Here is a 14,460-nt window from a genome sequence, read left to right as displayed (position 1 = left end):
TGGTTAATTAAAAGGGGACGGGAAGCGAAGAAGCGTGCATGACTGCGCACCTGTATTGTCTCAACTTTATTGCACACAATTTTGTAGAGGTAATCATACCCTACCCTCCCCCTCACCCCCCTACGTCCCCTTTGCTACTACAAATCCCCACACTACATATATATATATATATAATTCAACGTAAATCCAACATCATAACATAAGACTACTGCACAACCACTTCCCTCCTTCCACAATCCAAACTACAAATCATCAATATATATAATCTTAAAATAATTAACTACTTAGATTATTGACAAAATAGGAAATAATTAAAATACCTCTAATATTATCTACTTTTCATTAAATGACCATTTGATGTTTTCATTAATATGTCCTGTCGCATGAATATTGTTGAACATCATCATGATTTCTGGAGGTACCAACCATTTTTCAAAAATTAGTTGGAGTAGTTGTTTGGATAAGCAGATTATTATTCTACAGATTTTTCTGTGTTTATGTTTCATGTATGGTATAACAAAGCATGGGTAACTGTTCAATGGGCCGGTTTAAGAAAAGAAGGCCGAACAACCCTTAATCATTAGTTTTAGGTTTGATGTCTATGAAGTCATCTTCAGTAGTACTTAGACATATACATATATATATGGGCTTCAACTTATTTGGTTTTGCTGCTAAAAACATATTCCAAACCTCAGTTTGTCCTTTACAAGCATCAAAAAGGAGACAGATTAAGCTAATTTAGACATGAAATAGAGACACCAATTTTGCAGGAGTTGGACTTCATCATCTGCTCATTACCTCAACTGATACCTTGAACCACCTTTCTAGGATCCAACTGACCGCTACAATAGCTTGAAGACACAGTCCCAATCTCTTGAAATCCTCTCCAAACTTGGAAAGGTTTCAGGACTATTGGTTTCTCAAACACACCTGAATCCACTGACAGCATCATTTTGTAGTCATCTCCAACGTTTGCCGCCACACTCTTGCTAGCTTTGTCCCATGGATTCCACACTCCTGCATGCAATGATTCATGTTTTGATTACGTAATAGCAACTTAAACAACAGCGAAACACGGATGGGGTATCAGGAAATTCGGTAGTGCTGACCAGCGTCCGGGAGGTCTTGTTTGCGCACCACAAACGTTCTCTTCTTTCCATGGTCTATGATTGCAATTTTTGGTGGTGTGTTTAGATAGGTCCGGTTAACCTAGGAATAACATCCTTTCATTAGCCAAACACGGTGATTTTTTATTGACAAACTGGGAATTTGAAGATTTACTTCAGATACTTCACGTTTCAGGCTTAGTACAATCTGCAATAACTTCCTACCTCGCTATCAAAAGTAAGAGCATCTGCTTGCTCGGTGAACCTCTGTTTATGCTGCATGTTATCCAAGTAATCAAGCGTCTCCAGGCCTTCAACCCGAACCTCACTGGGGATGCATACAACGTGAATCAACATTTACAACCATATGGATAAGAAAAGAACAAATAGAAAGATATCGATCAAGAAACCTGATATCAGATACTGATAAGTAATTGCGGATTGCAAATGTAAATGAAAATGACTTATCGCCAGCGTTCCTCACTGAAGGCATTAGGGTGAGCTTTCCTGGACTAAGAGATATGTTAAGCCGCAGCTCAAATCTGCGCAAAAGTCATATATAAATTTGAGAAAGAGATCTGGTAAGGGGATATTGGCCCTTATGCATTCGATGCTCCGAGTGATCAAAAGCTGCTGATAAATGATAATACCTACAAGGCCAAATTTTGGGATCTTTGTCGAAAGGTTTTAAGATGAGATTTGCAGATGTTTGGCTACGATTGTGAGCCTGATCTAGAGGGTATTCCTCTAATGACCATAGCCTGTGTCTTTGGTATTCATGCTGCTCAAATGGCCCCAAACTACTGGCCTGTGAACATTGTTTTAGATATAAATTTTCTCTCTAGGCATCAGTGAATAAATCAAGAAAGTAAGATTAAGAGAGGGCATTCTCCTCTGATCTTACCTGAGGAAAGCAAATGGATATTCCACCTAAGATGGCCATTGCTGAGCTGCCGGTATTCTGAAGTGAGACAAGGAAAGCATTTGAATCCACGCAATCAAAATTCTTCAATCATACCACAGAAGTCATTTCACATTGAATTTTCAGCAAGAGCATGCACGGATTAATGCCTATTGGTGCACCTAAAAGTTCTTTCTGTAGAATAGTTATTCAAATATGTAAAAAGAGCCAAAACGTTCCATGTTTTTTAAGCTTTCTCGGGGGTTTTCTGACACACAATCAATCAAACATTTAGAAGCCAATCTTTATTACTGTATTCAGTTGCCACATATAAAGCCCATAAATTGCTAATTTCATATTGTCAGATCACATACCTTGCTTCTGACAAACAGAAGCTCTTCTCCTCGATCGTTCTTCCAAGATACTACTTGTCCACCTTGCAGTAGCACCTGGATGATTCATCAGATTCAGGGAAAAAGAGACAGGACCAGAAGCAGAGTCAGTAATCCTATGAACTAACATAGTGATTTTCTTGGACTAAGGCTAATGTACTGCGCATCAGGACAATCTCAACATAAAAAATGATCATGTCTGTCAAAATTGAAAATAAGACTGCCAAAGGATAAAGAAACTAAAACTGATCAACAAGAACAAAAGTAAATTAATGGAGTGTAGTGTGTGAGGGAAAGAGTTTGTACCTCAACTGATGATCCACAAGGCTCAGAAAGAATGACCCTTTGAAGGCCATTGAGATCATTAACAACATCCAAAGGCATCTGTTTCAGTAATCTGAACAATCTCCACCTCCGGATTATTCTGTTTACCACTTCCTTCTCCTTTTCTCCACCATCTTTCTTTTGCTCCAGCTTTTACATATGAACACAACAGCACACACAAACACAAACATGCAAAAAGGTAACTAAAAATCCAATAAACAATAATGAGTCCTAATACTCTATATTATTATGAGAGGAATGGACATAAACAAGATTACCTTCGTTTTTTGGTGATGTTTATCCCTTTTTATCCTGATCGTTTCCGAGTCCGTACAGTGATCAACTTGGATTTTTATTTCCTGAGAAGCCCACTACCCCAGAAGAGTACAAAAGTATGCTTATATAGAAAAGATTGAGCAATTGAAAAAGAAAAAGATAAGAGGGACTTTTTGGGTAGGATGAAAGATGATGTTTAGCAGAAAGTTGAAGAAAAGGAGAACCATTGATATATACTTTCGGGGATGCTAAGTAAGAACATTACGTTTCTTTCAGGTGATGATGGGAATCTTTTGTAGCGTTTCATGTCAGTTATGTTGGTTGGTTGATTTAGGAGAAACACTTGTGGAAATCTATGAATTAAAGGAACCCTTTATTGGAATCTTTGAATTGATTGAGGAATGAAAAAACATAGGCAAAGGAAACTGGTTTTTTCTCACGATTTAGGTGCACATCACTATCAAGACTGTTTGTATTAATATTTTCGACCCACTGGTTAGAACTTTATTCAAATTCCATCTGCAGTATACCTAATTCTAGTTCTAATGTTTGTATTCCATATTTTATAGTGCACTTTGTATAATTTAATCCTCTTCCAGGTCGCTTTTCATCAAACCACAGAAGCGGAAATAAAGGCAAAAGGTCCAATCTTTATCAACTAAATGAAAGCCCAGGAGTGCAGCCTCCCTTCTCCATGATATAATTATTTGGATATTTGAAAATTTCGAAAAACTCCAGTGATGGCATTATTCAAAAGAAAAATACACCGTGCTCGAATTAAATTCATTATATCTATGGCAGTTATATGTCTTGCATGGTTGTTCCTTCCAATAAGAGCTGGTGAAATTTTTTTTGCATTTTGAGGATGGCTGGAGATGTGATTATTAGAATAAAAGAAAGAGATAATTATACTCTCTTATCTTAGAGTTAAGTGTAGTTACACGTAGATTTCTTATAATTTAAAAAATTACATTTAGCACTCCTAAAATTTGATTCAATCTAATAAATAAATCCCTTCATTAGTTAAAATTCACCGAATTTGTTAATATTAATAAAAAAAATAAAAAAAAAACACACTATATTTTCTTTCGAGTGATTTATTGCAAATATTTTTATAACCAAATTACCATCGTACATTTTCACACATTAATGCATAAGAGGCCGTATATCTTCGCAGTTAGAAGGGCAGTTACATAAAAAAAAAAATTATTTGACTCATAATAAGTCAATCGAGAGTAAATATTATTTTTCATTCAAGTTTTTTTTATTAGAACTAACAAATTTAATACATTTTAACTAACGAATGAAATTATTTATTAGACAAAAACAAATCTCAAGAATGCTAAATGTAATTTTTTAAACCACAAAAAATCTATTTATATAATTGTACTAAGGGAGGAGAGTATAATTTTCCCTAAAAAAAAAGCATTTTTCAGTACACCATATAATACAATCATTCTTCGATGCCCATAAAAGTGCTCCTCATCCGAGTCAAGAAAATATCTCAATACCTTTGGTAATAATTAGTTTGGCACCAAATTCAGGGAAAAATGTATAAAAGAAATATAAATGAAGACTAGAGTATCAACCCTTGCTTTACACGGACAAAGGGAAGATACTACAGCTAATCTGAATCAAAATTGGTCTATGATTGCCACGATCAAATCTACATTTGGGGCCATCGGCAGTGACAAATCTCTTCCTTGAGAACTCTCCTCCTTGAATATAAAAGCTAACGAAAAGCTAATACAAGAAAGCATCGAGCAAACTGCCTCAACGTATGTTTGCCGGTCATTAGTATTCATATCGGATACAACAAACGCTCTAATGCACCGCTGTTTGTCTTTCAGTCGCATCTTCGTGCTCGACCTGGCATAATAAAAAATCACATGAGATGTAATTTCAAGTACAAGTAGCTACTTGAGCTAATAATGGAACAAACTCTCCAAAGCCAAAATAAGAATAGATCAGAGAAGGGAGAGCAGCATTAGTCATTTACCTCAACATGCACTTTGACTTTCTTCTTAGATTTGGCAGCTGGTTCTTCCTTCTCCAGCTTTCTTGCAGAACCTTTCCTCCCTCTCTTACGGTCAACAAATACATTCTCTTCATCATCATCATCATCCATTTCAACTGCAATATGACAAGTTTTTCAACTTACACCCAGGATATAGAACAGAAACCAATAAAGTATGTTCTCATGAAATAATGAAAATCAAGCATTCATGTGCAAGTTTCTCCCAGTTGGCTAACCAAGCAGATGCAATATGATACATATTCTCTGGATTCAGGATAATATGAAAGAATGAAATCAACAGTTGTACCATTATCATCATCATCCTCTCCAATCGGAATACCACTAAAATCTTCCATATCCTCCTCCTCTTCAAGTTCCTCATAGCCTTCAACATATTCAATCTCAGGTTCCTGAGGTATCAATAAGCATGGTATAATTAGCAACATTATAGATGAAGAAGCAATGGCAAACTAATGTAACAGGTGCATAGAATAAGTCGCATAACCTCCTCCTCTTCATCATCACTAACAGCTACCTTTCCGACCTCCTTATCAAGGATTTCATTGTACTTATCAACAGGATAATTGTAGATGTCACCATAAACTCCTTTCTTGAGGCGTTCAAGCAACTCCTTTTCAATACTCTGCAAAACAGTATTAGTCTTAGTACCTCTAATAAGCACACAGGATTAAGATAACCAGAAACATAAGCAGGGTAAAAAACAAGGATAAAAGAGTTACTTTCTCTAAAACAGCAGCCTTCTCAGCCTTTTCCTCTCTCCTAGCTTCTCTTTTCTTTTCTTTTGTCGGCACGGTCATAATTTTCTCTCTGCATAAACAGACAACAATTAGATGCATCCAAAGGTGGACTAATACGAAAAATAATCAACAGATTATCATGCATTGCCTCAGGAATTATTTGCTGACTAATAAGCCTTACACTAGGGAAGTATGATACTCCTACAGAAATTAAATATGCTGATTTTTCCCTTGAAGCGGAGAGGTAGGAAAGGAGCTGCCACAAGACAGTGCTGTCTCCTAAAATAGCAAGATATTTTTCAATGCAGCTATGCCAAGCATCTAAAGTAGAGAACTGCAAGATTTCCTATCAACACTTTTGCATGTATAAAAGTAAATATCAATAGTTATAACCTTTTGACTTTCCATCTAAACCTTGTACCATATACAAGGAAAATACACATACAGATGTGTTACTATGACCAGCAGCCCACCACACTAAGAGCTATAGTTTATACAGATGATCAGATCCTTGAATCATTTCATTAATAAAAAAAGGAAGTGCTACTATGACCTGCAAGCCCACAACCTAAATCTCTTCCAACGAGGTGGGTAACCAGAAGAAAACCCCCTCCGTAAAAATTGTGCCTTTTAGAAATAATTAAAAAAAAAACACGAAAATCAAGGGAATAAAAAATTCAATCGACTGTTACCACCAACTTTGCATTGAGCAGCTTTTATCATGCCAAACGAACAGTTAATAGTAATTAGGTACTAGAAATCCTATAATTCATCCAAATCCATATCAAAATAGGCATACATGTTGAGATTAGGTTTAAGTGTTATTTCATCTATTTTGAGTAAAGAAACATTACTGGACTTAGAACAACATTCTCCAGATATGTTAAGGATGAATACATCACAACACAAGTATATCTAATATACAATGGTAACAGATTGACAGCCCAGGAAGGAGAGGACAAACCTTGTCTTTAAAGCTAGTTTCCTCATGCGTATCCGCATCTGTGTCATCTTAGTTAATCTCTGCTTGGTTTTGTGTATCAGCAACTTGGGCCAGTAAATCTGTGTAACTCAGCGACAGGGTCAAGGAAGTTCAAGCCTCATGGAATTAAATAGAACAAAGTTAAATCAAGTGTCAATTAAACAGTTAGAGAAACATGACTTGAAATTATTACCAAGTGTTTGTCAATAATCTCAAGGGCCTTTTCATAATTTCTCGGCAACTTTACTCTTTCCCATAATTTATTAGGCATATGTGCCCTCTCTATAGTCTTCATATACAAATAAAACACTCCTGCAAAAAGACCAAATACTGAAAACATTCAGGTAAGGGATAACTAATTGGACAGAAATTTTCAAAAGTCAAATCAAACACAGCAAGCTCTCAGCATACAGTACGATAAAAATAAAAGCAAATACATATAAAGAAAAAAAATACCGTCATGGTCCCGAATTGTGGCATATCGGCTGTTAGCGAGAGGGCAGGAGCTCCGGTTGCATATCCCGGTCACGTTATACGGGTTTCGACAGAATATCCCAGTTTCAATTCTATAATAATATTTTACCATAAATCAGAAAAGAAAGATACAGAAAACCAACTAAACATAAGTAAACAAAGAAAAGGCAACCACACAAGCACATAAACGAATTGATTCGGTAAAATTCATGGAACGATAAAAACAAAACCAAAAAAAAAGAGTTTACTTGGCCATGAAACTGCAGTGCTTGTGCCTAATAACTTGCCATATGACCTCATCGTGCTGCATTTTTTACCGATAAAACGATGATATGGGAATAACAATACAGCAATCGTAAATCCGTAAACTAATTTGGTCTGAGATTTAATTTTCGGTAGAAAAGGTTGTTCCTTTTTAGTTGTTGTGGTGGTGAGCGAGGGTTTAACAATGGGCGTAGAGATTAGGGTTTATGAGCTCGACACTTCGGCAAACGGTGTGCGTATGGTGGAGTCGCTTAATTTTATTTATTTATTCATTATTAATAAAAAAAAACCCAAAAACCCCCAACACGTAAACTAATTATTTGTGTGTTTCAGAAAAATAGAGAGTGAAGATGCGACTTCCAACTAAAATTAGTTGTTGGGTTGAAAGGACGCTTTTCTCTCGCACTCGCTCAACCGTCGGAATACGAACACAACTAATGGAATAACATTTACAAATTAATGCCTAATATTTAATTTTTGGATAATTAAAATTTTACTAGTTATAATATAATAAGAGCAGGCTTGATATGTTGGCTAATTGAAGAAAATATATTTATTGGGATATTATCCCAACCTCAACTTATGCAACACTTTACTTTTTTATTGCGGTTTAATTAATATTTACTTCTTGAGGAGTCCTACGAGCACCATTGAATGGCATGCAGACCAAACACCACACTTAACTCTGACAGGCTTTTCATTTGGTCTTCTTTAATTATTAAAATAAAAAGAATCTCAGGCGTTTCTCATACATACCAAAAAATAGGACATATATCTGTAAAATTCTTGTAAGACATGTCCGAAATCCCTTTTCACAACATGAATATGAGTACAAGATGCACACTTATACATATCCAAAGCTATCCAGAGAAAATCTCTGGACTCTTCAGAAAGCATTGAAAATCAATTATACTTTGTTAATGGGAACAAAAATCTGCTTAGGGGGACTTCTTTTCATTGCCACCCTATTTCCATACTATCAGGGAAAAAGTTGAGAGTGAGTGAGGAAGAAGTATAGTGGCTTGATGTAGTGCACTATGCACATAAGCGGATTGTAGCTCAGAAGAGGCCTAATTCACAATTTCATTTGGCAACTCGTACTCCAGTATTAAGGTGATGTGCTGTTCAACCGTGTCTGGAGGTCCTCCACAAGTCCACTTCTCGGAACCTCATACTCAACTGCAGCCATAACATCTTTTAGTTTTACGATCCCTTTGTTCAGTTCGTGGTCTCCTACAATCACCATATAGGGGATCTTGGACCCTCTGGCACGGTCAATATGCTTGATCACTCTCTTATTAACCATAAACTCAGCTTTGAGCTTGGCACCCCACAATTCACTCACAATCTCCGCACCTAATGATAGATCATCGCCTAGGATGCTCACTAGGATCTGAGTTTCAGTTGCTCGTATTTCCTGATATGTGTGAAAGATAGGATGTCAATGTTGCAATATTAACATTATCCAACTCATGCACAAATGGAAAAATTCACATCACTAACAGAAGACACAATATAACAAATAAACTAAATGTGCATGTGCCCTCATTTGTTTGAAAGAATGAAAAATGAATGCACAGCAGATTCTCACTTCAACATGTACATGTAATTATTCTTCACTGGTGTAAGCATATATGAATCTTACATGTCCAGTTTGGAACACATAAATTACCATAATAAAAACTTGAAATTTAATGGCATGTTTCAGGAATTCCCCAAAGGCAAACACTCTTCAGGTGCATTTTATTATTATTCCAACAAAAGGTGGATTTCAAACAGACTTAGATAAGCATACCTGGTTCTTATCCTTTTGGAGCTGCTCCATTATCGCAAATACTCTCTCTATACCTAAGCTGATTCCAACTGCAGGAACTTGCTTTGTTCCGAACATCCCTATGAGATTGTCATAGCGTCCACCAGCAGCAATTGAACCAACCTACAAATGAGCTCCTTTAAAGATAATCTCTCAAAAACGATGTAGATGTAGACGTGAACACAACAAAGACAAGCAAGCCAGAAGGGCAGGGTGGGGTTAGACAGTTAGAGAAGAAAACTCAAAGCAAAAAATTTCTTTTCAAACATTCACAATCATAAGAAAAGTAATCAAAAGCAAAAATAATGAAAAATAACAGCAACATTTTGTAGCCGTGGATAAGCATTAAAATCTGCTGTATCATGATTATCAAATTCTTGACCTCATTGTTTCGATTGATATTGTTCTTTTTGTTCATAGAGTAAGCATCAGGGCAGAAGATTATATCTCCTGCATCTCAGTTGGGAAGCAGAAATGTTTTTCTTTGTCCCTTTTGATCATTTTAAGAAACCAGAGTACTGATGTATGGTTAACTGAGTTCAAACTAGTAAAAGGTCCTGATTGGAATTTAGCTGAGATAACAAGCAAAATGATGCAAAATAAAGCTAAGCAATGAAGGTCAGCTCATAGTAACAGGTTGAATGACAAAGCCATAATCATCTACCTTACTGCCAGTCCATTTTGATATCTCAAGCCTTAGCAGCATAAACAACTTTCTAATTCTAGGCTTCTAGGTATGCTGAGTTCCACAAATTAAGAAAGGGTGGGTTTTGGGACTTCTTATGCTTTGTCAAGAGGAGACATAAACAAAATACAGATAGTAAACACAACTATTATTACATAAATTAAAGAATACCTGCGTAGCCCCTTTAAAAACAGCTTCAAATATGACTCCAGTGTAGTAATCCAGACCTCTTGCAAGACTCAAATCAAAAACTACTTTGTTGATACACTTGGACTTTGCCAGAGCTCCAAATAAAATCTCCAATTCATTCAATGCAAGCTCGGCTTCACTGTTCGTCAAGAACTCGCTTCCTTCCTGTTTTAACTTGGACAGTAAATCCACAGGAGATCCTCTTTCTTTAACAAAAGTTCCAATTTTATCTGCGGTCTCCTCAGTTAAACCTTTTTCTTCTACCTATAAAAGCGAAATATATGCAACCTATAAATTTCCAGACCATGTCATGGATAAGAGAAAAAGGAACCTCAACGAAACTATCTTAGCACATGGACCAGAAATTCAGAATATTTCAAAGATAGCTGGTTCTGCCTGTGTTAAATAGACATTTCCAAATAGAAGAACATCGAGCTAGAAGGTATGACAATGTGCAGTAGTGATGATTTTGTTCTTGTTTCTGTATCATATCTGCACTCACCATTTCCTTTTTAATCTGCTCAAACGTTTGCTTGTCTAACTTGTCGATACTCGAACAAATAGTTCTAAATTTTTCTTGTGGCACCCCACAAATAGCCAGCATTCCATCCAGTAACTTCCGGTGATTCAGCTTCACCTGACAAGATATGGTAATTATCTACAAAGCTGCAGAAGACAATAGGTAATGCTATACATCAATCCTAACTATGGCTAACCAGCAATATATATGCAAAATTACCTCATAATCTCCAATATCAAGCTCATCAAGCAATTCTGTCAAGATTTTTATGACCTCAAAGTCTGGGCCCATTTTCTCAAATTGACCAGCGATGTCAAAGTCACACTGATAGAATTCACGGTAGCGTCCCTTAGAAGGGTTGTCCCTTCGGTACACTTTTGCTATCTGATACCTTTTGAATGATGTGAGACCATTCATAGCTACATATCGAGCAAAAGGCACTGTCAGATCATAACGGAGTGAACAGAGTTCTCCACCCTGCATGAATATGATACAAATAATTAAGATAATAAACCAAAGAAAGGAAAAGGAAGTAAAACCTCATGCTTTCAGATAGTCCTCGGCAAAACCAAGCACTTACAAGCAAGATATGAAATACTCACGTTCAGTATTGAAGTTAAATTTGAATTTGCACAAAGTTTGAGATCAAAGCCGGAAAAGATAGAAATCCTTTACCATCTTTACACAAGAATAACTTGTGAGATGGAACTTTGCACAAAGGATTTTGCATGAATAAGACTCATGCCAGTCATCCAAAACAAGAAGCATACCTGGTCAGCAAGGTCATAGATCAACTTTGAGTCTTCCCCATACTTTCCCATAAGAGTCTCCCTCAACTCAAAGGCAGGCGTATCTAAAGCCATGGCACCGTGCCTTTTGAAAACCTCGACTATAATTGCAAAAGCTTTCTCTCTGACCGCCATCTGCTCTTTTGCAAAGTCACGAGTACCCTGCACAAGGACAACCAGAATATGTCTTTAGTTTAATACAAAAAAGGTCTGTTTCCGTGTCTTTCAAGTGGTAACATGAATTCTAGAAGAGAGCACCTAATGAGGAGACAAGCTATACGTAAGCAAACTAAAGTTAATAAGTAAGAAACAAAAAGATCCTCAAAGAGGGAAGCTCGCATCCATGAGAGCGATGACCCTTCATCTAGAAGACACCATATGATAATAATGTAACAAATGAACATGCAAAATCGAGTATACTGCAGATCTTTCTCAACAAAATACAACATATAGAAGAAGATAATTGTGGTAGAAAAGTACTCTTGTTTAGTGGCATCTTGGACCATAAAGGATAGAAGACATGCCTTGTGCTGCTCTTCAGACAAGGTGGTTTTGTACATTAATTCGCTTCTACGACTTGGAAACAACTTGGGTGTGTTCCATTGGAACCAAATTTGAGAACTAATCGAGCTTAATGCGTCAAATTCATGATGGTTGGAGATAACATGCTGTTTTCAAATTCTATAGAGGAAGGCATACGATTCTTTCGACAGAAGAGTATTGGCTGATTTATGAAATAGATTAATGAGTTACATCGCTGATGAAATATCTGGAATTTTTGTTTCTTTTCTTTTTGCCTCCCAATTGTCATGAATTTTCCCTTCCATATTTCATGCATATATCAAGCTTACAACTATGATTCAACTCATAATGTCTATGAGAAAGCTGGAAAGATATCAATATCTATAGGTACTCTTTTGGTAAATAAACACAAAGAGAATGGCAGCATTGTACCTTTGGGAGCTTGGGAAGCCTTCTACTTTCATTGCTTTCGACAATCTCTTTCACTTTCGCTAGGAGATCATCAAAACCCAGACCCCTTGGGTCCAGCAAGAAAAGGAAATCCTGAGTCAATTTTTCCAAGTTGGCTTTTGCCCCTGCGCCCAGCAACCTGTCCTTGATAAACTGCATAAGACCAGTAGTTCCTTTCCCCAAAACCACCTTCTTTTTCTTTTCACTCTTCTTATCAATTTTAACAGTATCCCCACTTGAAGGCTCACTCACGCTCCCATTGTTTCCTTGAATTTTTTCACCAAAAATCTCACTTCCTTCAAGTGAAACAAAAGCAGCTATGGCCTCCCAAGAAATCATCTTCCTCACCATATCCAGTAATTCATAAACGTTGTGCATGAACAAAAGGTAATCCTTCTTTCTAAGAGCATCTTGCGAAGATGCACACAGCTGTTCCAACGAATCAGCACGTGGGCATTTAGCCACCAACGTTTCTGACAAACGGGAACGCAACTCCATATCAGAAATTGAATTGGCAATAAGGAGCTGGACTCGATGAACACTAAGATCCCCCAAATTCGACAGAGACAGAACGAGAGAAGACAATGCAGTTGACATGTCCTTCGCTGAGCCAGCTCTAAACCCGGAATTCAACTGAACCCTAGTTTTTGAGTGGAGCGACCGAGAAATCTCCCTGAAATTGCCGTGAACTGAAGGAATCTCTGCAACTGAAGGGTCCAAAAGCTTTTTGCCCGTATTAACCAACTTTGAACCGTTAAAAAACACTTTAAAATCAGCGGCTACAGCAACGGCGTCCTTGGCAGATGAACCATCTCCGGAATCCATCATATTGAATGGCGATACATCAGCTCGCAAAGCCTCACATGAGAGGGCTGCAACGGCGTCAGAGACGGAGGACAACGCAGAAGAGCAATGATCCAGAATGGCAGCAACGCCATCAATAGCAGCAACAGAGTAATCGAACAGAGCCAAATCATCTGAGGCAACGTCGTTCAGTGTGAAATCTGAACTGAGAACATCTTGCTCGAGGATTTCAAGGAGCTGAGAACTGGCTGAAGATGAGGAGGAAAGTAATACCTTATTTAAGAGGAGCACCAAAGAAGCCCTAGCTTCCTCGGGGGTGAAGTAATTGGGGATTGAAAATGGGAAGTTTGCGTTGGAATTGGAAGCGGAGGAGGAGCGACGGGAGAGGGCGGAGGAGTCGATGCTGAGGCGAGCAACGCCGTTAGCAACCTCGAACACAGAGGAGGATGTAAGAGAAGAGCCTTTTCCACCGAGCGCCACAACTCGTCTTCCCGGAGCCGCCATTGCCGCAGTGCTGCAGTTGAAAGCGAAAAATGTCGATGCGAGCAAGGAGGGAGATTCCTCACTCGGGGTTTTGCTTTTGCAAAAGAATAATTTAGTGGACCCATCCTTTAGGGCTTTAATCATAAATAGCCCAATACATTAACTGGGTCTTGAAAAAATTATTTAGTAACTGAAATCCTATTGGGCCCAAAAATGTAAGAAAAGAATGATATCCAACATTTTGACTACAAGACTTTCTGTGGGCTATCACATAAAATGAAGTATGAATACTATAAGGCTATGTTTGGATGGAATGATTTGGAGAAGGATTTCAAATGACTTCATATTAGATGAATTTGATATCCATCACCATGTTACAAAATATAGTTCAAAATGGGAATTCAAGAATTTGAAATCCTTTGCAACATTGATTTATCCAAACAAGTTTGATGCATTTGTTATTATAAATATTGGATTCCTTACTTTCAAATCCATCCATCTAACTGCATCACAGATGTGTGAAATCCAAATTTCTTGGAATTGAAGAGTTGTGGGACTCGAGGTGAGGCAAGACTAATTGGTGGTGTACAAAATGCAATTCTTGATATATACTTAGAAATTTAAACAAGAAGCAGAAGCAGATGAGAGTGAGGAAGCTTTTAATTCTAGAATTGGGACAAGCAATCAATTGATCTCTCCTTAACAATTGTGG

At 37.3% G+C, this 14,460-nt stretch overlaps 3 protein-coding genes across 3 annotated transcripts; all 3 read right to left on the bottom strand.

Moving 5' to 3' along the window:
* Positions 1–547: 547 nt before the first annotated feature.
* On the bottom strand, positions 548–3,160 carry LOC105156645 (putative glucose-6-phosphate 1-epimerase). Its single transcript, XM_088875459.1, has 9 exons — positions 3,002–3,160; positions 2,706–2,873; positions 2,382–2,456; positions 2,011–2,067; positions 1,757–1,914; positions 1,517–1,648; positions 1,332–1,434; positions 1,110–1,209; positions 548–1,017 (listed from the first exon to the last, which is right to left on the bottom strand). The coding sequence occupies exons 2-9, from the start codon at positions 2,781–2,783 to the stop codon at positions 800–802; spliced, it is 921 nt and encodes a 306-aa protein (XP_088731585.1). The 5' UTR covers positions 2,784–2,873; positions 3,002–3,160; the 3' UTR covers positions 548–799.
* Positions 3,161–4,488: 1,328 nt separating this feature from the next.
* LOC105156644 (MAK16 protein-like protein) lies at positions 4,489–7,750 on the bottom strand. The gene is made up of 9 exons (XM_011072840.3): positions 7,479–7,750; positions 7,213–7,322; positions 6,950–7,068; positions 6,739–6,836; positions 5,757–5,844; positions 5,522–5,659; positions 5,324–5,426; positions 4,999–5,132; positions 4,489–4,868 (listed from the first exon to the last, which is right to left on the bottom strand). The coding sequence occupies exons 1-9, from the start codon at positions 7,538–7,540 to the stop codon at positions 4,824–4,826; spliced, it is 897 nt and encodes a 298-aa protein (XP_011071142.2). The 5' UTR covers positions 7,541–7,750; the 3' UTR covers positions 4,489–4,823.
* Positions 7,751–8,277: 527 nt separating this feature from the next.
* On the bottom strand, positions 8,278–13,852 carry LOC105156643 (Class II aaRS and biotin synthetases superfamily protein). The gene is made up of 7 exons (XM_011072839.3): positions 12,444–13,852; positions 11,472–11,651; positions 10,921–11,178; positions 10,684–10,818; positions 10,164–10,445; positions 9,290–9,430; positions 8,278–8,911 (listed from the first exon to the last, which is right to left on the bottom strand). The coding sequence occupies exons 1-7, from the start codon at positions 13,767–13,769 to the stop codon at positions 8,603–8,605; spliced, it is 2,631 nt and encodes an 876-aa protein (XP_011071141.1). The 5' UTR covers positions 13,770–13,852; the 3' UTR covers positions 8,278–8,602.
* Positions 13,853–14,460: the final 608 nt, after the last annotated feature.

This window comes from Sesamum indicum, linkage group LG2 (genome assembly GCF_026168435.1).
Source record: "Sesamum indicum cultivar Baizhima isolate 11 linkage group LG2, ASM2616843v1, whole genome shotgun sequence".
In the NCBI taxonomy this organism is placed as follows: domain Eukaryota; kingdom Viridiplantae; phylum Streptophyta; class Magnoliopsida; order Lamiales; family Pedaliaceae; genus Sesamum; species Sesamum indicum.
The sequence above is the reverse complement of the archived record's forward strand: the minus strand, read 5'-3'. Positions and strand labels throughout refer to the sequence as shown.

What these genes read in the sequence shown, in the direction of transcription:
- LOC105156645 (XM_088875459.1), bottom strand. Translation starts at nt 2,783, where the DNA reads ATGCCTTTGGATGTTGTTAATGATCTCAATGGCCTTCAAAGGGTCATT. An exon ending in CTTGTGGATCATCAGTTGAG is followed by an intron (nt 2,457 to 2,705) that starts GTACAAACTCTT and finishes TGAATCATCCAG; the next exon opens with GTGCTACTGCAAGGTGGACA. An exon ending in TATCCATTTGCTTTCCTCAG is followed by an intron (nt 1,915 to 2,010) that starts GTAAGATCAGAG and finishes CAATGTTCACAG; the next exon opens with GCCAGTAGTTTGGGGCCATT.
- LOC105156644 (XM_011072840.3), bottom strand. Translation starts at nt 7,540, where the DNA reads ATGCAGCACGATGAGGTCATATGGCAAGTTATTAGGCACAAGCACTGC. An exon ending in AGGCTGCTGTTTTAGAGAAA is followed by an intron (nt 5,660 to 5,756) that starts GTAACTCTTTTA and finishes ACTGTTTTGCAG; the next exon opens with AGTATTGAAAAGGAGTTGCT. An exon ending in AGAGGATGATGATGATAATG is followed by an intron (nt 5,133 to 5,323) that starts GTACAACTGTTG and finishes GTCATATTGCAG; the next exon opens with TTGAAATGGATGATGATGAT.
- LOC105156643 (XM_011072839.3), bottom strand. Translation starts at nt 13,769, where the DNA reads ATGGCGGCTCCGGGAAGACGAGTTGTGGCGCTCGGTGGAAAAGGCTCT. An exon ending in GGCTTCCCAAGCTCCCAAAG is followed by an intron (nt 11,652 to 12,443) that starts GTACAATGCTGC and finishes GTCCTTGTGCAG; the next exon opens with GGTACTCGTGACTTTGCAAA. An exon ending in TTGATATTGGAGATTATGAG is followed by an intron (nt 10,819 to 10,920) that starts GTAATTTTGCAT and finishes ATATCTTGTCAG; the next exon opens with GTGAAGCTGAATCACCGGAA.